Source organism: Siphateles boraxobius, unplaced genomic scaffold (assembly GCF_051911475.1).
Source record: "Siphateles boraxobius isolate OS27281-9 unplaced genomic scaffold, OSU_SipBor_1 35, whole genome shotgun sequence".
NCBI lineage: Eukaryota > Metazoa > Chordata > Actinopteri > Cypriniformes > Leuciscidae > Siphateles > Siphateles boraxobius.
Window position 1 is genome coordinate 4,011,003 of NW_027508975.1, and position 25,011 is coordinate 4,036,013.

Here is a 25,011-nt window from a genome sequence, read left to right on the forward strand (position 1 = left end):
ACTATTGTGAAGTTTTTCTTTTGCTATTTGAGCAAATGGGAACACAAAAACAATATATTTAATGTAGTCTCTCATTTACCGCTATAGAATTTTATCCAACTATGATGACTTCCGCTTCTGAGAATGTGAAAAGGGTCTATCGAACGCCTTATACAGGCTGCAGGAGCCCAGGAATACTCAGTATGCAGGATTCTGCTGTTAACAGCTACAGTAGGGAGAGCCTCCAGACAAAACTCAATGACCCTGCACAGGGTGGACGGCTTCCAGGTGCTTTCCCTCCTCACAGCGCTCTCTCGCTCTCCACCCAGTAGGCTCTGGGCCTAGAAACCCCTAGCCTTATCAGCCAAATCAGTCAGGCCTGTTTGTAAGCAAAGCCTGGAGCGTATATCAGTGACTCGTATCCTAAAACGCGAAGCGCTCGAGAGTACGCCAGAGGAATTGAAGGAAAAAGAGGGCCATCAATGTACTGAAACTGACATTCACTTGGGTTATAAATACAGGATGCATCAAGGACTGGTTTGGTTTAATTAATCAGACGCATCTACACTGGAAAAAGGTTTGAAACTTCTACAGAAAAAAAAACAACTAAAAATGCTACAGTAATAACCTGGTCAACTAAGTTACCTTTCCATATACAGTGAAGAACTGTAAAGAAGAATAATTTTTACACATGAGGTGAGTTCAGACTTTAAATTCATTGAAAGTCTTTGGGATGTGCTGGAGGAGACTTTACAGAGTGCTGGACTCTTGTCAATACAAGATCTTGACCAAAAATGTATGCACCTCTTAAAGGAAATAAATGTTGTGATGTTATTTCCATGTGCATACATTTTGGATCAAGATCTTGTATTGACAATGAAAGAGTCAAGTAAGTATCTGTCTATTTAAATGCAAACAGTGACTTTTTTTGGCTAGGCAATGAATGTAATTTTACTGTAAATCACTGTCAGATTTATTGTTTTTGAAAGTAAAAACCTTGAATTCCTATATAATTTACGGCAAAAAAACAAACAGTAAAAGGTCATTCCCAGAAGTCCCTGCCTGACAGATTACATATGATTATATATTATATGAATATTTTTTTTATTATTATTTTTGTGGTCCTTCATTCATGCGTGTTACCATGATGATGTTTTGTCTTTTTGAGTGTGCATTGTCCCTATATGAGTATTGGCCGTGTTTTATAGACGGTCTACTTAAAATAAACTCTGGTTCATCATGTGTTTTTTTAGCCAATGCAGAAGTAAGCCATTTTCTGTGAATTTGCAAGACTTTCAATGCATTAGCCGCTATAGGTAAATAACAATATGAATAACAAAGAGAAGTAAATGGTAAACTATTTGCGCTACAATCCAGTTTTTTCTTGATTGCGATAATAAATTAAATATCATAACAAATACTAGTTGGCAATGTCAAGCAGCACAACAAACTGTTTTTGTACAGTTAAAATAACTGGAAGTGGATGATAACGGAAGCCTCACACATTAAAATTACAAATGACAGCACCCAGTCTTATGTTGAAATTAAGGTGGATTTTACTGTCTGTGTTATGATGGTAAGAGTAAAATATGAGATAACGTTGTTAAATATAGACCTAACAGAGATAAAGTAAACTGAGTTGCATTGCATACAATGTTTTTGTCTATTTTTCCAAGTGTATGGGAGCCACAAACTGTTTCTCTGAAGTAGGCCTCTGAATAGCAAAAGCCACCTCTGGTGATTAATATCAGTACATTTTAAAGTGAAAAGGAGGTTTTAGTGCGTCACTGGTATTTTAACATTGTCAATTAATAAAATATATGGCATAAAAAATAAAATATGCAGGCATCAATATGTCACCATATTTTTTACAGTGATTTTCTTTTTTTACCATAAATTTGATAGATATTTACGGTGTATAGTTAAATATTAAGACTTATCCTGTATATATTATGATCGTATAATATCTTAGGGTCTATAGGCAGCGAGAAAAATGCCCAACAACTGAAATGACAGTGAATTAATTCTAGATGATGACTACATCATCAGCACCAATTCATTCACACTGAATGCAAATCATTCTGATTCAGTCTGTAAATCATTCTTATTAAAGCAGCAAATTACTCATTCATGTTACAATGTTCGCGGTGCGAAATGCGTTCATATGTTTTTTTATATGTATAACAGACTATATTTAGTGAGAAGACCGCATATGCTGCGTTGACGCTTTCTCATTTGGGTCTTCCTGGTTTAGTGGAAATGGGGAGGAAGTTGAAGGTGAAATAAAAAAGGATGAAACATTTTGGCCTTTGTTGCCATGTGACCACAGCAAAAGCACATAACATATTCTAAATTAGATTCCTCTGGAATCTTACTCTTACCACAGCATCTCGCTAGCAGACTTGGACTCAAATTTGTTTACTGATATAAAAAAATACTATTATAAGCACAGTATAAAGTTTATGTTGGCTCATCTAAACGCCTCCTTCAATAATAAACTCAAAAGAATTCTAAAAGCCGGTTTTGACTGAGTCAAACGTGAACAACCGTTTCAGAAAACAAGTCTGCAGGCCCAAACTGACTATCATCTTCAATCCAAACATGCAATGAAACAAACCCTAAACTGTTGTCTTATCTAAATGTACACTACAAAAGTAAAAAAAAAGAGGGTGCGCTGTTTGACTTCTAGGAAGAACCGCATACCGCTTCGAACTGATGTTGAGCTGAAGTATATCCGTTTGTATGTCAGTGTTAATAAAAGGCCAGACCACAAAACATTCACACGCAATCGTTGGCTCACACAGCATCTCGCTAGCAGGCTGCAGCTTACTTAGCAAAGGTTTAGATACACTGCAGTGATTAAACACTGTAAACCCTCAGAAGTACAAGATGAACCAACTGACAGCACTACAGATGAATTATCTTAGCAAGAGGCATAATAAAACCCAATGCACTGAAAATGTCAGAATGCACGCAAGAGCTGCGGTTTTCTTCGTTGTTTCTCTCATTGGTGACACTCGAAGATGGCAAAAGACTGTGACATTTACCCACAGAGTTCCTCTGTCAAACGGCACATGCCACTGTTTGCATCACGACACCAATGGAAGTGCACACTGCAGTCTCCTCACGTCACTGGAGCTCATGTCAAACACTGCACAGACCACATGGCTGCGTATGCACTCAATGAACCCCATGTAGCTTCTGACGTAAGTTAAAAAGAGACGAGCAACAAGGAACAGTTTTATCATGATCATCATACTGTATAAGTAAGCTGTAGCAAGCTGAACGCAAGTTAGGCAAGTTAATAAAAGTCTTTGGGAAGTTTAAAATCAAGATTAACCCATTTAATCCAGCTGGCACCTCAATTTAAAGTGCCCCTATTATGCTATTTTAAAGGATCGTAATGTTGTTTTAGAGTTCTCCTATAGGTTAACATGCACTCAAGATCAGAAAACACTTTAATTTTCTCTTAATATAAATTACACAACCTTTTTTCTAAATGAGTCTGAAAACGTTTTTTTCGAAGGTTCAGTCTCTCTAAACATCTCCTTTCCGAGAGACTACTCTGATCTGATTGGTCAGATGGCCCAGTCTGTTGTGATTGGTCGACCGCTTACAGCGGTCATTCCCTGAATTTCAGCTCTGAAGGCTTCCTCAACACTTGATACACAGTGATACGAAAAGTAACGAAATTCTCTGTTTTACTGAATCAATTCGAGCCCTCATCCTTTTGAATAGCATGCAAAGTGGATTCACAGGGTTGAAAATATTGTCTTCTTGCCATGTCTAAAAACACAAACCAAACTCTTACATGCCACAGCTACAGCTACAGTGTTTGAGGGTCAAAGTAGACATCTTTCGCAGGCAGCCAATGAAGATCATAGGCTGGCATTAAGGATATTTGTTACATCGTTTCGCAAGTATGTAACAGGAAGAGAGACTGAAATTGCTGATGACTCGTTTCACCAGTTCAGAATTTATTCCTTCTTTTAGTAGACAATAACTTTATTAATTGTGCACTTTGAGATTCAAAACTTTGCAGAACTTTTGCATTCATAAACAGCTATATTACACACTGCATGAAAGGAAATATTCGAAAAAGCATAATAGTGGCACCTTAGAAAAGTTCTACCACTACATCTGTAAGTATTTTTTAGGTGACTATTAGTCTCAGATGTGATGGATAAGGCATAGAAAATGGGTAACACAGAGTTTCGAAGTCATAATCTGATTGGTTGAATTCTAAAGGATTTCCAGGAGATGTGCGTGTTGCGTTCTGTAACGGTCCACATGGAAACAAAGCCATCATGATCACAAAAAGCCCTTGGCCCCTATTTTAACGATCTATGCATTTGGTCTAAAGCGCAGGGTGCAATTGCACTAAGGGTGTATCCAAATCTACATGGTCGGAGCGTGCTGCGCATGGTCTAAAAGGGTTGTCTCTATTCTCTTAATGAGTAATGGGTGTTTTGGGTAATATCTTGAAATAAACCAACCAGAGACTCATCTCCCATTCCCTTTAAAAGCCAGTTGCGCTTGCGCCATGGCAGAATCACTATTTACAAGACGGAATTTGCAAGAGGAAAGACCGAACGCTTCTACAGAGCGCAACGGATCGGCCTGTGCGCGAGGTGCAAAGTACGCGAACAGACCATCTAAGGGACAAGCCGGCTTTTATATTTGGATAGTTTGTGTGCTGTTGCACGTCCCTGTGTGTGTAATGAGCAGAGTGTACGCGCATTGTGGACCCGCCAATAGGCGCACATTACTAAAGTGCTCTTTAAACAACAAAAAATATATTGCACCATTGACTTTAGACCAGGTTTTTGTTGGTCAATAACGCAGCCTATTTCAGTTGCAAAATAGCAACGCGCCAACAAAACCTCGTTTTCAGACTAGCACACCCATGGGTGCATAAATAGGTGCAAATGCATTTGCTATTTAAACAACGTGGTGCAGGACGTGAAAATGATAACTGTGTCAGGCTGAAACTAGCAAAAAACACTTGCGTCGCATATGGCGCTGCATTGCGCCAGGTGTATGACAGGGCACCTCGTGTTCACAACTATGACAATGAGCGCTTATCAGGATCAGCTGAACACTGGATTTTCAAAACTATGTGAAGTTCACGGCATAGACGGTCTAAAAGATGTCCAAGAGTTTTACATGCCGGTCTGTTACACTAGTGACTTGTCAGTCAGACTGCCAACGAAAAGCTGTTATGTTGGCCAGATCTTCTACCATCAGTCTGAAGGTCTGGCTACACAAGACTTGGTGACTATAGATGTTTTAAAGTCAACTTACATACAAGTAAACAACCTTTGCAAGCTTTTGTACAAGTTGCTGGAAAATGTGGTGGTGTTTAATTCATGCTGATTTTTTTTTGCTGTCAATACTAGCATATTTAGTAACCAGTGAGCAAAATGCCAAATTATCTTAATGTCTGCATAGTTTCCAATGGGAGTTTCTACATAGAAATATGTGCCCATCGGTCACTAAAGTTGTCAAATTTAAATCATCTTTAAAATGGCACGAGAACTGCACAGTGTGTTCATATGAAAGATTGTGCAAATAATTATAACGAAGGCAAGACGCATTCAAAAAAAGCTAGATGGAGCACAATGTAGTGGAACAGAATATAGGAGTTATTATAAATTAACTGAAAATAAAGTACTACCATTCAAAAGTATGGGTCAGAATTTTTTTTAAAGAAATTAAAACTTTTATTCACCAAGGATGCATTAAATTGATCATAAGTGACAGTAAAGACATTTCTAATGTTACAAAAGATTTTTATTTAAAATAAATTCATCCATTTCCATTCATCGAATTCATCAGTTTCCGCAAAAAATATGAAGCAGCACAACTGTTTACAACATTGATAGGAAATATTTTTTGAGCACCAAATTAGCATATTAGAATGAGAAGACAGTTGTTTTAAATTGCAACAATATTTTCAAAGTATTACTATTTTTACTGTGGTTACTTTTGATTAAATAAATGAAGCCTTGGTGGGCATCTTTCAAAAACGATTACTACATCATACTAAATAACATCTAGATTCACTAGTCAATCTTATTAATTGGTTGTTGGGCAATTAGTTGAATAGTCGACATCATGAGTGTGAGCATTAATGGATTAACATTTTGAAAATATTTTATCTTTGGATATGGTTTGCTTTGTATTTGATAGGATTAAGCAGTTGCTTTTGAAAGAATGTCCTTTCAGTGAAAAGATTCCAGCCCGTACCCTTTGGATTGAGCATGAATACATGCTAGCATTTAAAGTCTCTCTCTCTCCACTCATCTCTAAGTTTCGAACCAAGCTAGTGGTTGTGTGACAGGGTAGCCTACAGAGGTTTTTCTGAAACTAGCCGCTAATAAAAGGGTCAGATAAAACGGCTCTGGCTGACTCCAGATTAAAGGGAGCATTCTGTGCATTCCTATCTGGTGAGACAGTGCGGGCCCTCTCAGCACGAGGGAAACCAAGAAACTCTTCTCAGCGCCACTGACCAAGCATATCCACAACGGCCCAGCGGCACAACTCTTGCACTGGGCCACCCTGCACTTCTCCGTACACCCCACTCCAGCTAATGCACTCTAGCCCCCATTACCCAAACCCCTCCTTTTGATTCACCCCAATAGATTTAAAACAATAGAGACACAATGTGATTCAGAATAAGCCTGGCTGATGGAGTTGGCAAGGAGCCTCTGTTTACATTGTCTCTCTCAAAGGAAGCGAAGGATGAAAGGCCCCTTCAACACAAGACGTTCATCCGCATTCTTTCAGGCCGCCCCCGGACACTTTTAAAGGGGCAAGTCCGCTAACTTGGCAGAGCACAATGCCGCTCGCTAAAAATGAGCCTCCATGATGGCCCATTATTCAGTTGGTAATAGATCAGTGAGTGATATCATTAGCTAGCTTCTGAAAGTCCTCTGAACATTAACCATGTGCAAAACAACATATTCAAAACCGACTAGCTGGTTGTTTGCATGAATGACTAGGACTTTAGAAATACTTGCATATCTATGCATTTCTAATGGGGGCATGAACTTTAGACATTCTTTAAAACAGGTAGGCACTGAATGCAGGATTATATATATATATATATATATATATATATATATATATATATATATATATATATATATATATATATATATACACATTATTATATATACATATATATATAATCCTGCATTCAGCGCCTGGATTCTGCATTCACACACCTTTTTTTGGACTGGTTCTCAAAAGAGCACCTGGAGATCGTGGTGAGATGCTTGACTGGCTGTCGCTGTAGCAACGGTCCTTAAATGATAAATTATATAAAAAATACAATATATATTAAAAAGTAAATATAATATATACAAACATTATAATATAGTAAATTATTATGTTTATTCATAATAAATAATTATTAAATTATATTATAATAAAAAGCTAGAAAAACTAGCTGACCTCACTAATCGGTGACCCATTTCCGTACACTACTGTATATGGTGTTCTATAAATATCATGTATTGGCCAAGCCCATGAACAGGTCCATTTCTGCATGCTTTTAATCATAATTTAGTACTTATGATGGCAAAATAGCTAAGATGAGCTGTATTTAGATGCAGAAAGTTTTCAGTAATAAATTATTTTAATTATACCCTCACGGATGGACTGAAAACAGGCTATTTTTGAGTTCGCTGTGCTTGCACATGGCAGTCGTACTGAACAAGCCTCCCTCCTCACCTCCAGCCATGTTTTGTCTTAGGACGAGCCATTCTTTCCCTCCCAGTCAAACGGGCTGTAAACACTGTTATTGTGAAGCCAGAGGGCTTTCCCCTAAAAATCCATTTAAAATGGCAACAATACTACCAGCTTTAGAGATTGGAGAAAGATATATGAAGGCTCAAGTAAGCAGCATTCATAAACTGTATACAGTAAAGAAAAGAAAAAAAACTCCACAACTGTTGCCAAAGTATGCAGAGCTTACAGGAATGCTGTATGGGGCCCTCTCTGAGCGAACAAAGAAAGCACAGTCAGACTCCTTTTCCCTAGCGCTACCACATCCGCACATCATTAGTTGGAAAATTCCTGATATATGCTGTAATTTTTTTTTTGCACTCTGGTACAGGCAAAGCTTTAATATCCAGATTCCACTGGACCCTGCAACGTACCCCCAAATCAGTTCTCTTTTCCCCGGTTGGCCATCGGCCCGTCAACAAATAATCCTGACAAGGTCCGGGAGCAAGGGTTCAGCGCTCTCTCTATGGACCGCTAGCAAACGAGGTCACACAGGAAATACCAAATAAGACGCTGCTGCACTCTTTGTGTGTCTGTTGGTGTTTGGAAGCTCCCTGCTTTTTCCGCCGGAATTTTTTTTTTCTTCCTTTCTCCTTTTTGTAACACCGGGGGAGATATCTAAACATTCCCAAAGTGTGCCGCACGTGCTCTCCTGCGTGCCATGTTTTCCTTTTTCCAGACATGCCGCTGCCTCTGAGTCTGTCCAAAGCAAAAGCACATTGTCTGGCAACGAACAAGCTGCTGCGCTCAGCTCAAACCAAGACTAGTCCAAAAACCTAAACAATTTTTCATAATTAAGATTTATGATTGGGACAGAATGTCCTGCTAAGAAACAACTATTTGGAAAACTCAACGTACCAACCCCCATGCTTTTCAAAACTTGTTTCAATGGCAAACACCCGTAGCTTGTTTCAGCATGACTGCATATATTTGCTAAATCTAAGTGTCATGGTCACATGAAAGGTTTAATACGAACAAAACTCTTTCGGGCAAGTAGAAACACTAAAGCGCATGTGTCCGTGTATCTCCTGCAAAAGTGTGACCTCTTTTGAAGTGTAGGAGTGGGACAGGGGGTCCTGCCAAGCAATGATGAGAATGTGATCTTGTTCCAAACATACTTTCTTCTGTTGAACACAAAAGATGATGTGTCTGTTTATTTATTTATTTGTTGTCCCTACAATTAAAGTCAATGAAGTCTAATGTTATTTGGGCCCCTATTGACTTTTATCGTATGGACAACAACCAATTAAAATCTTCAAAATATTTTCTTTTGTGTTCCGTAGAAGAACGGTATGCAGGTTTGGAACGACATTAGGGTGAGTAAATGACAGAATTCTTATTTTTAGGTGAACTTTCCCTTTAAGAAATATTTAATAGATTATCACTAGCTTTATGTTGTCATGACACACAACAAACGCTCCAAACACAAAGCTAATATAGGACGGACACTGTTTAAACATGTTTAAACTATTAAGTTTCTTTCGGACTTCCGTTAACAAGTTTCATCTGGGCATCATCATACTCATCTCTCCCTGATCTATAGCTACATATTAGTTTAAAGGGGAAGATCTGATTGGATACTGTTGGTTTGCACTGGACAGTGAAGCTGAGCTCAAAATGGAAATCCCATTAAGCAGATTCATTTCGTAAAAGGGGTTGAATAATATCTTCTGTCGAACAATGAGTCATTTCCCCAGCCCACACATGTATTGAAACAACTACAGGCTCATTTAAAGATGCCTAGCTTAATTTTCAGTCAGAGCAGGGACTTTTAAACACAACAGGTTGTCTGTGTGCCTCTTCCTATTCATGCACATCACAATGATTATCATCTGCAACAGCCTGCACACAGGACAGATTAGAAGAGGCGTGAGTCTCCGACTGCAAATCTGACCAGACGTGCTTAATGAGAGGACAGATGGAGTGGACCGTTAATTGCATTATCAGTTAGTTGGACTGTGGCCATTCTCTGTCAAGCTGTTTGGATAGCCAAAAAAGCCTTTCTCATCTCATTTATCTGCCAGAAAAAGTAGCTACTATACACGATTGTTACAGTTGTCATGAAAGGATTAAGTACCAGTCAATTTTTGTGTAGGTTGATCAAAATTAAAAAATAAACAAAGTTGCAAAGTTGTTTGTTCATGAATCTGACCACATATTGTTTGCATGAGTCTTAAATTTGCAAGTCTTTGAGAAAGATTCTTTAAAAGAACTGGCTCATAAGAGTCATTTGTTCCTAAACCCCATCAATCTGTTTGTGTGATTTAGTCAAACAATTAAGAACTAACTCATAAGAGTAATTTGTTTGTGAATCAGATCGAACAGCCTGATTCAAATGGTTGCTCTCAATTTTGATAGTCTTGTACGATGCCTTAAAAATCACATCATAAGAGGTGATTTTCATAAAATGGGTCATGCAAGTATTTGTCAATTGAAGCCCCAACCTCATTCAATGTCAAGTGGCACAATCTGCATCATAGTTGAATATATCTGCCATCCACATTTTTTCTCTGAAACTCAATCAGCATTGAATTGTGGGATGGTTTGGGTTAGAGGACGCGAGTCAGGCAAGCTGTGGGCACTAGGTGATACAAATATAAGGGATTCATTCTATCATCAGAGGGGAAGGAAGCGACAGGGCCCACAGGACTCCCACAGCACAGACTGTTATGAAGTTTGTGGTATGCAGAAAAACGGTTGCAGGAAAAGAGGGATTCTTTTTTATCTCAGCATAATTTGAGCCATGACAGCCACTTGTACAGCAAATCTACACAACCCACCAAAAGCAACCTGAATTATCATGCACTTTTGGATCACTTCTGCAGATGGCATCCATTTCAGAAATGCCTATAAATGTGTTTTATTAAATGATAAAAGGCCAAGGGAAGCCCATTCACTTTGTTTAATGCAGAAATGGTTGGAGGTCTTGCAGAAGTATAGCAATAGATTAAAGTATGCTTACTTAACACTTAAAAGATCGTATGAATGATCTGAGACATTTGCTGCAGTTCTGTAAATCCAATTTCATGAGCAATGCGGTGCACATGATGTTTGCTTGAACAGGATCCTAATCGCTTTCATGGGACAATCCCAACTGCCTCCAGTTTTACAATAACTCCATTTGATATAAAGGAAAAGGCATCAATCGATTTCACCCCATCCAGTATCGCTAGATTACAGTTTGCATGCATCGTAGTGTCAAACGCAGCTTCTGACTGTACATGAGCTGAAATAAAAGCAATCTAGGCTCATTAGAAAAGCAACCCTGTAACTATATTTTTTAAATAACTCCAAAAACATACATATACATACAATTCACTGCAGTTTCCAGCTAAAATAAACATTAGTGGCAGTAAAACACCAACTTTTAATTATTTTCACACAAATTTGTTAAATTATGATTATAATCATAAATCAATATGTAAATTATGATTTCGGAGGCAGATTACCGATTATACTATTTATAATAGTACATGATCTGTAAACTAACACATTTTGACATGTGCATAACAACCACCTCCATACGAATGGCTTTTCTGATGTAGAAAACTTGCTTGGAAGCTCACCTGGTTTTGCACTTGCAATGTGGAGCGCTCAGGTACAAGTCCTCTGAAATATGCGTCATGATAGAATAGCTCAAAGACTTCTAGAAGCAAATTGCATCGTTGCTTCAGCAAATGCTCTTTTTTTTACACATACATAGCTTTTTTCGACACCGTCGGTTTAGTGTCGTATTTAGTGTAGGTGCCATGTTATTTTCGAACTAACCTATTAGAATGAACCTTTAAAAGTCACTCACATGCCAGCGTTACAGGCACATTTCCCAATGAGCCTGGGTTGGGGAAAAAGGCATCTAATGCACTCAAAAAGCCAAATGGGGAGAATGAAACGTTACTGTGTATTGTGTTTGTGCTTTAGGCTGTCAATCAGAGATGGACAAAAGCAGCAGAGAGAACCAGAGTCATTCTAACAAACAACAATGCTGCGGACCCATGAGATTTGTAGGGTCAGGCTAATCTCCACCTCTCGGGGCACCTGATGGGTGGTCCATTCAGCGCTCGGTCGCTGTGTGTCAGAAGTGTAAAGACCACCTGAAAAACATACTTGAGTAAAAGTAGATACCTTACAGCGAAAATGACTCCCAAGTCACCAATTCCAATATCACTTGAGTAAAAGTTTAGAGCATCTAATTTAAAAGTACTCATACTAGTCCTCAACACCAAAGATGCCAAATCGCAATCAATCAAGTTCGACAAAACAGCCTCTTAAACGTCTACAAACACTCAAGTCTAAGTTAAACTCAAGTGCTCAAAATGAGCACAAGTAAAACAATATCCTTCAAAAATGATTCTACAATATAACAGATAAATAAAATAATGTAAGTGAAAGTGACACGTGATGGCCAAGTATGGTAACCCATACTTGGAATTTGACCTCTGCATTTAACCCATCCAAGTAAGTGCACACACATTAGGAGCAGAGTAGTGAGTAGTGAACACACACACACTGCAAACGTGGATACACACACCCGGAGCAGTGGGTAGCCTTGAGTGGTGCCCGAGGAGCGGTTGGGGCTCAAGGACACCTCAGTCATATTCCTGCCGGTACTGGAATCGAACCAGTAACCTTTGGGTCACCAGTCCAACTCTGTTACCATTAGGCCATGACTGCCCTCATATAATGCTAAGTAAAATGAAATAGTTTTTCATTTGACGTGCTACACCTGCGATTCACAGCTACCTGCTAATGCACTCAATATTTATCAAAAGTAGCCTTGTTGACAAGTTTTGGTAAACAAGGTGCAAAAAGCACAAGATATAGAACATTCAATGCCCTGTAGATGGTATCAGCACTTTTTTTGTAGCAGAAATAATCTGCTGCTGAAAAAGGTTAGGTGTGGCACGCACCAAAATGCACCAAATGTAACAAGTAATTGCATTATTCATCACAAACGAATAGGAGTAAACAGTACACATAGGCCCTGTTTACACCTGGTATTAATATGTGTTTTTGTCGATCGGATCACAAGTCGACGATAAATACAGGTGTAAACGTGGTCTAAAACGTTTTGTGATTGTCCACTTTTGACCTCTTACAGAAGTAGTTGAAAACAATTTCGACCCGATTGCTTTCGTAGTTTAGAAGCTCATGTGGTCGAATGTATTTGAACAGCCGCAAAAGACCGCCTACTGACCTAATGCGTAAATATTTTGGGAAGTGCGCTAGCCAGACGGGATTTAAACTTTGTCGGCTAAAGACCCAAGTTTGTTTTGAAGACAAAAACGTACCAAGCACAATGTTCTCTCACTATTCCTGATTTCTAACACACACCCACAGCGGTAATGAAATGAAAGCTGATGCTCTCCAGGCGCGTTCATATGTAAATCGCACAATCTTCTTTTGTCCATTAGAACGAAAAATCTGAAAAAGCCCATACATATACCTGCCCATAGACGCTCCCTTCGAAGAAAATAGGACAGAAGTGGTTGAAAGTGGACAAAAGAGACGGATTAAAACACCAGGTGTAAACGTGAATGTCACCATCGTCCACTTGTGATCCGATGGCCCAAAACACATCTTAATACCAGGTGTAAACAGGGCCCTACTTATTCAAAAATGTAGCAGAGAGTAAAAGTTACTAATATATTTGAAAACTACAAAGTAGCCAAAAAGATACTTAAGCACAGTAACTAATTAAATTACTGACATACTTTTACCACTGCTCCATGTTTCTCATCTACATGGCGGGAGCAGAGGGGAAAGCCACTAAAGAGTTTCACAATCCCCATTAACATCTTTAACAACAATGATAAATATTTTTTTAAAAAGTATATTAGCATATTCTGTAAACCACTGTGAAATACATACATATAACATTAGGTAAGAAGTGACAAACACTGCACTCTACAAAAAAAAAAAAACCCGAGGGGATATTCCTTTATGCAAAACAGATATAATTTACTTCAGACAAACTGCCTGATTCAACCTCTTCGCATTGAGAACGGTAGTCTGTTTTGAATCATCGTAATTCCACATGAGTTCTGGTGGGCAGTTATGACTCAGCCAACCATGTTTGGTCCATTCAGCACTTCAAGTCTTCTAATGTACAGTTTATGTCAGCATGGCAAACTAGAAGCTAACATTGAGTGTTGTCATAGAATGAGGAGCCAAAAGCCATAACAGCACGTCTGCTTTTGCATACACAATAACGACATTCCTGTAACTGCCAAGAGAGAGGAAATGGATTTTTTTAGCTGCTTGAAGGGCGGGTGATAGGGGGATTCCAGGCACAGGAACATTAATCCGGAGAGCCAGAGAGTCCATGATCACTGTAAGCACCCACCACCCCCCCCCCCCCCTGCCTTATCTATCGCCCGTTTTTTTTGTTTCTCAGTATGTGTGGGGTGGGGAGAAACGGAGGGGATATTTTCTAGTGGTAGATTCCCAGGTGAACTCAGAGAGTCACCCGCCCAACGATTTAACAACCAGCAGCCCCTTATTAAAGAACTGAAACAAAATTTTTTTGCTCAGCAACCTAAACCACCGAAACCACACAACTAACAGAAGGCGCTGGCAGTCATTCAGAATCTGCAAACTGAATGAGATGTGAAAAAAGTGGGTTAATGTCACAAACTCTTGCATTCCTTTTTGCATGCAATATGGCCATGGCAACGACTATAATTAGATAGGATAACTTCAATATTCACTGCAAACATCTTGACTAAATGTAAAGAATGTGATGAATCAGCCATGTAAAATATATGCAAAATATTACATTAAAAAAACACTGATTTAACTTGCACAAGATCTCTAAGCAAAAAAAACAAAAAACAACAACACACAATGTCTGTTCAAAGCCTATGTGCAATCTTTTGACATCAGAGTCGTCCTCAAGAGAATGTGACTTCAAAGAGTGGCAGAAGGGAATTGATTGGACTCAATCGCAGTCCATTTCATCTCAGCTTAGGCCACTTTCTGAGGCCAAAGACATGGGAGAGCATCTGCAGGGATAACCTTACACATTATACACTCGCTTTCAGGCACATGTCTGATGGGTGGCCTTTCAGTGCTACCACATCTGATTGGACATCATCCATATCTGTCTAAAGGTCTAAAGGTATCTATTTGTCTATATGATGGCATGTCACAATCTTAAAGCTAACAAGAGAACATCAGATACATCGAAGATGTCAATAAAGTACTACAGTAGACAATGAGAAATGTTTGCAGTGTGTCATCTGCATACTTGAAAGGGGAATTAAGGAACCGAGGGATGGAACGGTGGAGAAAGATGACACTTACACATTGGGTCTCATACATTAATAATTGCACAAGTTGCAATTATATAATGTATATATATATATATATATATATATATATATATATTGGTCCTCGCTAGTTACAATGTTAAAATGCACACGGTTCTGTGATGGGTAAGTTTAGGGGTAAGGGTTGGGTTAGGCGATAGAAAATATCATTAACCTGATATAAAATCAATGGAGGTCTGAGCAATGTCCTTACTACTATAGTGAAACGTGTGTGTGTGTGTGTGTACGTGTGTGTGTGTGTGTGTGTGTGTGTGTGTGTGTGTGTGTGTGTGTGTGTGTGTGTGTGTGTGTGTGTAGCATTTTTATGACATCCTATAAAATTTAACAAATAGCACTGCTTCATTTACTATGGCAATCAAGTCGTCATCAAGAGAATGTGACGTCAAAGAGTGGCAGAAGGGAATTGATGGGACTCAATCGCAGTCCATGTAATCTCAGTTTAGGCCAGTTCAGTTGACTCGGACTGTTTAGGCAGGCTTTTATATGATTTAATGTTTGTTGCTGTACTGGTTTGATTGTTTAAAGTCTTTTTTTATGAATTTTGTAAGGTGTCCTTGAGTGCCATGAAAGGCGCCTTTAAATAAAATGTATTATGGCAGACACTTGTGCAACCCAGTTACTCACCACAGAAGTAAGCGCCATCTGAAAGCTGTAGATCCGCGCCAGACCAAAATCAGCCAGCTTGATCTGTCCTCCACTGGTGACTAGAATGTTTTGAGGCTTAAGATCTCGATGAACCACACGGTGAGAGTGAAGAAAATCCAGACCCTGCAGCAGCTGGTACATCATATCCTGTCAAAACACGACCAGAAGACCCGAGTCATTCCAAATATATCATTCCAAAAAAAAATTTTATAACCTAAAGTGGGGGGAAAAAAAACAGATCGAACAGTACTAATATCAAGAAGACCAGCTCAAGAGAAAGTCTAATATATGCATGTGGAGACTAAAAAAGTGAGCATGTCCCTTTAAAGTTCAAGTTTGGCAGATGTTGATAACCAACATGACGGCAGTGCAGGAAACACAAGCTGCCGTAAGGCTCCATCCCTGTAGGCCTCTGCTTCCCTGCAGCTGTCCCGGGATCACAGCTAATTGTGAATAGCCTCATTCTGCCAATATAGAATCAGACCATGATTCTGAAACTGAAGAGGTGGTGGGGAAAAGACAGCAACCTAACTGCCATCTCCTTTGGTAGAAATTGTCAATATTGGCCGTGGAAGGTCAAACTGACAAATAGATAAGAAAAAAAGGGAGCTGTGTATAAGAAGGGAAGAGAAAAAGAAGTAGGGTTGGAGTGCCGAGCGGGGAGCATTTGCTTACAGTTGCTGCTTGACTTGTTCCAAAGCAAAGGTATCAAGCGGTGGCAGCCTACCCCTGAGAAACCCGCTGCCAAGACCTCACAAGTGACATGGATCTGAGCCCACAGCACTGTTCATTCCCCAACCAGCTGGTGAGTGATTAAAACCACTGAAACAATGGTGTGCACACTCGAGCGGAAAACTGCAAACGGCGCGAGTCAGAACGGGCGAGGGGAAGGGGACGGAGGTCCTCACAATGTGTGCGCTGGGGGCCTGCACTAGGGAACGCGTGTGTGTTAGAGTCAGGCAGCCAGCATAAACAAGGAGTCTTTCTGAATGCCCATCCAGCCATGACCTCTTAGACCTTCAGGCACAGGCAGTTATTCCAGGAGCTCATGAAACGGCATCACCCCCTACCAGCTCCTCTGTCCTGGCCTAAAATGGCCCACGGTTGGCCCACTTTTGCTCAAGACAAAAGTGAAAAGAAAAAAGGAAAGGTACACAACCACCTCAGAAGTGTGACCCGAGGATAAACACTCATATCGCCTCCTCCAAATACTTAAGTACCATAAATGGACATGTTATCTAATTATCATGACAAACGCAGTCTGCGTGCCCTTACAGCACTGTTTTTGGAGGGAAATTCTGCCGATTATGTTATTTAAATGCATAAAGTGGTGGCTGAATTTAATATTATATAATAAATATGCACTGCTTTTCAAATGTTTGGGGTCAAAGAAATGAATGCTTTTATTCAGCAAGGATGCAAAGTGAAAGTGAATTCACTAATAAATTACAAAAGATTTCTAACTCAAATAAACGCTGTTATTTTGAACTTTCTATACATCAAAGAATCCAGGGGAAAAAAAATCACGTTTTCCACAAAAATGTTAAGCAGCACAACTGTTTTCAACAATAATAATAAATGTTTCTTGCAGCAAATCAGCATATTATAATTATTTCTGAAGAATCATATGACACTGAAGACTGGAGTAATGCCATCACAGGAATAAATATTAAAATAGACAGCAGTTATTTAAAATTGTAGTACCTTTTCATAATATTACTGTATTTTTTATCAAATAAATGCAGTCTTGGTGAGCATAAGACAAAATTTTTGACTCAAAGCTTTTGAACGTTAGTAATAATCCATAATGTATGAATGTGTTTTACTTGCAAATGTAGGCCGTTTGAATTCTGGAGAATTCTGCGGGTGCAGATTCCTCAATTATTAACAGTAAGGGTTAATATTATTATTGTATTATTGTTATTTTAAGTGATAGATTCTTTGGAAAGCACTTTAGTTAAGTGGAAAATCAAGCTTGATTTACCTGTCACACAATGTCATTATAATCTCAAAAGGAGTAACTTGACAGGTGGAATCTGAATGCTTCTTTGGAGACGGTTCTTTGTTGTAACAGGCTATTCACACAACAGAGGCACTGTAATTTACAATCAAAACATTTGTGCCATAAATTAAAAACCAACACTACCAACCTTGATATAACCAGGCTTTGTTGAGAAGCATTCAGAATCGAAACAAAGGAAAGATTTGATAGCACCTGTCCTAAAGCACCTCTTCTCGGAAAAAGGGAGGAAAATAAAGGAGAGGAGGAAAGATTGAGAAAAAAACCTCCCCGAAACCAGCAGTCAAAACAGAGCTTCCAGAAGGCACCCCCCTTTCTCATGCTAATTCATGAGAGGCAGCCATATTGTTTATTGTACCCCGGCACAATGCAGGACATCTGCCAGTTAGCGTTAGTGTAATTCCTTCCCCATGCTTCATTAGGCTCTCCTTTATGGGCCAGAGACAGGCTTCGGGAAGGCGCGGGGCCGAAGAGCCTAGCCGCACTCCCCAACGCAGGGCCAGCCGCTTGATCTCCTTCCAGCTCATTTGATTCCCGGGGCCTCTCTCATCAATTAGCATGCAGTGGGTCTGAAATGGGGCAGGAGTGGGCAGTTTGGGGGCTGGAATGGGGTGAAGGCTGGGACCTCTGCAATCTGGTGTCCCGAGGAGGGTGGTGAATGAGGTTGCCAGGCATCTTTGGGAGGGCCGCACAGTCTGCAACTGATGTCGGTTATCTGATGTCTGTGTGGCCTGACAAAATGAAATCTCACTATGCATATTCACGAGCTCTTAGGTTAAAATATTCTGACTCTGGAAGGTGTCTTGCATAAATTAACTATAAATGGTCACTTATTTATATAAAAAAAACTACCATCATATCGGTTAAAGTCCTTTAAATTGTAATTTAATGAGAGAAGAAATTTTCAATAAATGGTTTATATAATTGATATAATTAATAGAAGACTTATGTTAACAGAGATTGCATTTTTTTGATAAAAAAAATAACGGTAAGGGACCGGGCCACCGGAGGAAAATAGGGGAGGGTCATGTCTTTTTATTCTTTGTTGAGGGGAGGGTCATTCAACTTTTTTTAGTCTAGGGGGAGGGTCACCCAACTTTTGTATTCATGAAAACAGCAAAATTTCAAAGTGGCTTGTTTGGTGAATATTTTTTCTATGTAGCTTTATGTAGCTCTCTCGGTCTCGGTCCCCCTAACAGATGGGTCTGACCCAACAAAAATCCAGTTTGGGCTGTCTGACAGTGCGCGCGCACTTCAGTACGCGCTCAGAAAAAGTGCATCATGTACAGAACGCCAATGAAATGTTTACCCGGCATAGCTTTAAAGCACGAGCAAATAATGAACTTTTGTGATTGCGAATAAGTGCAGTGTCCTGTGAGTGTAACTCTACCGCGGCATTAACATGTGATATGAATGTACGTTGAGTGTATTGGGACTGAGGCGCCAGAACTGCTGCTGATAGAATGTACCATACTACCATATTTTAGTTTCCATTCTTATTGTGTTTCCACAACAATGTTAGTGAGTAAATCTACTGAAATTGCCACCATAACAGTGGAGTGTGATGTGTTAGACTTAGGGCTACCACATTTTTAAATTACTATTTGAATTTTTTTAAGTTAACATGATAAAAGGCGCAGACCTACACCAAAAATAATAGTTGAGGATAAATTCTTTAAAATTGGGCAATTCCAGCGTGGACGTGACATTTGCAGTCATAACTTGAAATATAAATTATCAGAAAATGCATTTAATACTGAATCTTTTTATATATCCATAACCCTTAATGAGGAGTCAAGACATTAGAAAAATATCAGTCTACACATGCGTTTTATATTTAATATGAGCGAAATACACATGTGACGTGACAACAAATCTTTAACTTTTAGGTGGCAAAATATTTTTTAATAATTCTACGAATTAGGCTAAACTGCGCAAAACAAAAGTAGGCTAACCGGATGAAGATGGGTCGGCCTCCACAGAACATAAAATATTATTTTTTATTTTATTTTACGTGTTCCATTTAAGAGGAAAAAAACAATGTTACGGACGTGACAGTTCTCCGTTATGGACATGACCGCTCTGAAAGCGACTTCAGAAAGCGCAAAGCCTTTCTTTAAAGTAAATTTCGTTTTTTATTAATTGTATCTTAATTTTAATTAATGTTTCATCAACCAATTGCCTGGATTTAATAAATAAGTAAATATAGTAGAAAATAGATCATCATGACACAGAGTCGCCGGCACGTGAACTGGACTCTCGTCTCATAAATGAACCGAAACTCAGCGTATAATGTAGGCTACTTGCCTCACAGACTTGAGAAATATATAGAAAGCTTGATGTCTACTTTTAAACAGAACATTTAAAAACGAAAAACAGACTGCTCTCTGCTTATGTAATCCGCATGAAATCTGCATCTCTCTCTGGCGCGTTACTGTGAAGAGCGAGAGTCAGCATCGTCAACTTCATCTTGAAGCCGACACACTGACACAGAAAAAATTTGTTTATTAATAAACAATTAAAATCTCTCCTTGCTATATTTGACATATTCATAATCATTACTTTTGCCGGTTCTTTGTGGCAGCTTTAAGATACTTGGGGAGCGCCACCCTTGTGACATGAACGCGTCACCACAGCACCGAAAATCTAAAAATCATGAAAAATCAAATAAAAAATTATGATACGAACCGAATTGTAGGTTTGATCTATCGTTACAGCCTTAGTAAGATGAGAAAGCAGGAGTTTAGTCGTTTTTCATGGTTGTAAAAAAACAATGGCTATCTGAACATCTTTGCCAAGCGCAAAGATGTCATGCCTTTTTCCAGGGGAGGGTCATGCCTTTTTTCACAATCATTTTGGAGGGTCATAGAAAAATGTATTACTGGCGAAGGGAAGGTCAAGTCTTTTTTGACTACAGATCTCAAGACTCCTCCGTTGGCCCCTTAAATAAATAACGAACAGTCCCTAAAAACTGTAAAATTGCCAAATAATTAACTTTTCTATTTAAATATATTTTACAATGAAATTTAATCCAGTAATGTCAAAGCTGAATTTTCATCATCATTACTCCAGTGTTCAGTGTCACATGATCCTTCAGAAATCATTCTAATATGCTGATTTGCTGCTCAAGAAACGTTTCTTATTATTATGAATGTTGTGAACAATCTAATATTTTTTGTGGAGATGATACTTTTTTGGATTATTTGATGAATATAAAATTCAAAGGAACAGAATTTATTAGAACAATGTATAATTCATTGCTATCTCTTTTGATCAATTTAAAGCGTCTTTGCTGAATATGAGTATTTTCATATTAAAACTTTTGAATGGTACTACATATAATGTATATAAATAAAGTTATAATAAAATAAATCAAATTATAACCGTTTTTCGACCAAAACTTAATTTTAAAAAAACTATAAATATTTTAAATATAACAGATTGTCACTGGGGAAGATGGAAATAAACCACGCATTTACCTTTAACATGCAAAACAGAGACTCAAACCAAGTCTGCGTTATGTTCAAAAGTCCCTCTCGATACATGATCCTTCCTTGCCGATACACAAAACTTGCAAAGGAAACCCCTTAGGTGTCACTTTTTAACTTTTGAGATGTTTCATAGCTTCTGTTTCTATTTCAATTTGGCACGAATGACAAAGAGAGAGATACGGTTCGTTCCAGCACTCAATGTAAGATGTCCTAGAGGGAGAGGTAGCGAAATATGATGAATGGATTTGTAAGACTAGCATGTGGGAAAAAGTCTAAATAGATTACAGGAGAGTAGATGATCAGGACAAAAAAAAAAAATCCAACGTTTCCGCTCAAACCTTTCCGGATGAATGTAAGAGGACACTGACACGCAGCAGGATTATTTCTTGACTAAGGAAAATGATATCTGGCCTGTATGACTTAAGTCCACGGGTTTATACTAGTGAAAGGCTGAGAGGGAGGCCGCTACACACGAACACAAACCCTTTGCATGCACACATACACTGAAGCAACATTCCTCTGGCCAATCTTTGGTGAAAGCCAGAGCTGAATGAAAATAGAGGCACACAGGCACCCAGCCCTTTAATTAGAAGCCCATCCACCACATTCACTGCCCATCAAAAGGACAAGACTCTGTGATCAGAGGGAGCTCCAACATTCATCTGCTGACTTATAAGGCCAAAACACTCATTTTTGCTCACAGGCCTCAAAGTAAAAAAATTTTTTTATAAAACAACTGATACAAAGATTGGAAATAAAATCTGCTACTTGTAACACAAGTTAATTGATGCAGCTTTTAAATTCAAGTTGCCCTTAATCTGAATCTCATTCTTTTTATTTACAGCTTAAAGGGATAGTTCACCATTCTTTCACAATTACTTTCATCATGTCGTTCCAAACCCGTAAGACTTTCGTTCATCTTCGGAACACAAATGAAGATCTTTTGGATGAAATCTGAGAGCTTTCTGTCCCTCCATTGACAGCTACGCAACTACCACTGTGACGCTTTAAAAAGTTCATAAAGAGATTGTAAAATTAATCCATATGAATTGAGCGGTTTAGCTAAAAAAAATCTGAAGTTGCACGATCGCTTTATATGATGAACAGATCTAATTTAGGCTTTTATTCATATATAAACATTTATCAATTCCCACATCAGATCTGATAAATGTAAGCTCAAACATGTTCGCTTGACGTAGGTCGCTTGGTAGCTGCATAGCTGTCAATAGCCGCTTTCCGACCAAGTAGTTACAGGTACTTAGTTATAGGAACTGTCCACTTCTAAACATTCCTAAGAACTACTCTCCCCCAAACTCAGTTTTGCTGTTTGCGTGAACTCGCACTGGCCAAATGGCCATAGGAACTGGTAGGAGGGGTAAGGGAGTGACGCAAGCACCGTAGCGCGGCCACATACAACAACAACAAACCAGCATGGAGGAGGGTATCGGAATGTTCCTGTTCTGTCTTGCCGGGACCTTAATAACGGAGTACGAACGGCGGCGTTTAAAGACTATGCTTGAGTTCTGTACAGAGAAACACAGAAGACGAAGGCCCCAGCGTAATATGATCCTAAATAATAGGATCAAAAATGGAAGAAGATAGAAGAGCAGAGCGCAGGAGGCAAACAAAACGACGGGTAAGTTTAGCTAGCATTAGCAATTAGCTGGTTTAATGCATTATGTTTGTCTTAAGTTCTTAAAGGTGGCATGTGTAAGAATTGAGTTCTCCAAAAATATCCAAAAAATGAGCTAGACGCATCAAAAGAATTAAGAAGAAATAAGTAATGTAATGAAAAAAATGACAAGTTATAGTGCTGCAGAGATATCAACCTGAATTAGCATGCTAAATTACTAGCCACGGCCCGACTGGAGTCATAATACCAGTTTTGGCCATGGGAGGCGGTATGCGGGCAACACCAGCCAAACTGCAATACACGAATAACTTGCACGGCTTGTGGGCGTACTTGAACCTGATGTGTTTGATAGTTAGCTCTACCCACAGATCCGATTTTCACCTGTTATCTACCAGAGCCCGTCTCTACCAAGCTGATGATAAAATGTAACATTAGCGAATTATATTAGGTTTATTAAATTGCTTTCCTGAGGTAAATCTGACTTATGTGTTCTCCAGCTATGTTATTGACCTCTACACGCTGTTTAAAAAAAAACATTGGTCGACATGTTTGAGGAATACATTTTGGTAAGTTGTAGCCTACTGTATCTTTCAACAGTGTTCGTGTTTTTTTACTATTAGCTAGTAGAGATGATTGGTTCACGTGCGCTAGAGATCTGTCGTGTAACATTTACAAGCGCCAAAACGGTATTTATTGTTTGAATTGCGTAATAAAATTGACAGAATCTGAGAGCTGAGATTTTTTTATATCATAACTAACCTGCTTTGTCTAGTCTGTCGGTCTGCGTGTCCTCTTTGCTTTGCGATTTTTCTGTGCATGACAAAATTGATGTGTGGCGTGACTGAGAGCGTGTGAAAAGTGTCAATTGTGTGTGTCTCACGGTGAATTCGTGAGAGTTGGCAGCTCTGAATGGCGCTAGCTTGGTCAACATCAGCGAATGCTGTCTGTCAAATTAATGTAATTCAAACTAACAATAAAAATGTAATATGAACAAAACGAATATTAACATATTCACTGGTGAAGGGGAGTAGCTTGAAGATGTCATATTTAAAAATCACTTGACATCAACCAACGTTCCTCTGGAGTCAAAACGTCCTCTATTAGGAGTTGGTTTGGCTTCGGCTATGGCTCTAGGGTCGTTGTGAAGGTAGGGGCGGAGGATAGAGACTATGCCGTTTCTCGTTTGTTACTCTAGAGTAGACCAACTCACTTTCTGGAGGTATACTGCCCCCATCTGGTATGGAATGTGGAGTATGAATTGATTTTTTGGCGGATATGACACAAGGCACCTTTAAGACAGACCAATCAACGTAGACCTAGAGAAAGGGAACTAAAAAAGTCCTCGCTCTAGACTAGGTACTGAAAGGGTTATAGGAACTACGGTCTGAGGAACTAAAAAATCCCCAACTTAGTCCGGTCGGAACACGAGAAAAAAAGGGTTATAGGAACGTTAGGTTCTAGGTACTGCAAAAATCCCTCCGGTCGGAAAGTGGCTAATGGAGGGACAAAAAGCTCTCAGATTTCATCAAAAAGATCTTCATTTGTGTTCTGAAGATGAACCAAAGTCTTACGGGTTTGGAACGCCATGCGGGTGAGTAATTAATCACTGACTTGTCCTTTTTGGATGAACTATCCCTTCAAGGTCAATAGCTATACGTTTCCCTCCATAGTTATGAATTTACTTTTGCGCAAATTGGAATATTACATAAAACATTTGCGAATAAAGCAGCATTTTCATCCCATGTATTTTAGAGAACAAAACAGTCACTTCCTAAGAAGTTGACGCAAAATATCTGTAATAAAAATGAAAGTTTCTGCAATTGGGAAAGCCATTGTGGCTCTTTTTTCCTCCATCATAAATGACTCGTCTCAGAGCGTGCACGTGCAGACTAAACGCAATAAACAAAGTTGTGTTATCTTGCGTTCGGATGCCTGGTGTTTGGAAATGCAGCCATGCGAGACACATCCAGTGATCCCAACAATCACATCCAGTGATCATAACAATCAGAACAGTTTTTTCTGCCACATCAAGGGATTTATTTGTTAAACCCTAGTTTATGCCCATGTCTTATCGAATAAAAAAAAAGCTTTTTTATGCACATTTTTAGAATTCATGTGCATGTT

At 39.0% G+C, this 25,011-nt stretch overlaps 1 protein-coding gene across 1 annotated transcript in view; it reads right to left on the bottom strand.

Annotated features, from left to right (window-relative positions):
• Window positions 1–25,011, bottom strand: part of cdk6 (cyclin dependent kinase 6) — a 46,269-nt gene that overhangs the window by 15,468 nt on the left and 5,790 nt on the right. Inside the window, exon 4 of the mRNA XM_077196001.1 lies at window positions 15,723–15,890. Coding sequence (XP_077052116.1) covers window positions 15,723–15,890 — 168 coding nt within the window. The remainder of the gene's footprint in view (window positions 1–15,722; window positions 15,891–25,011) is intronic.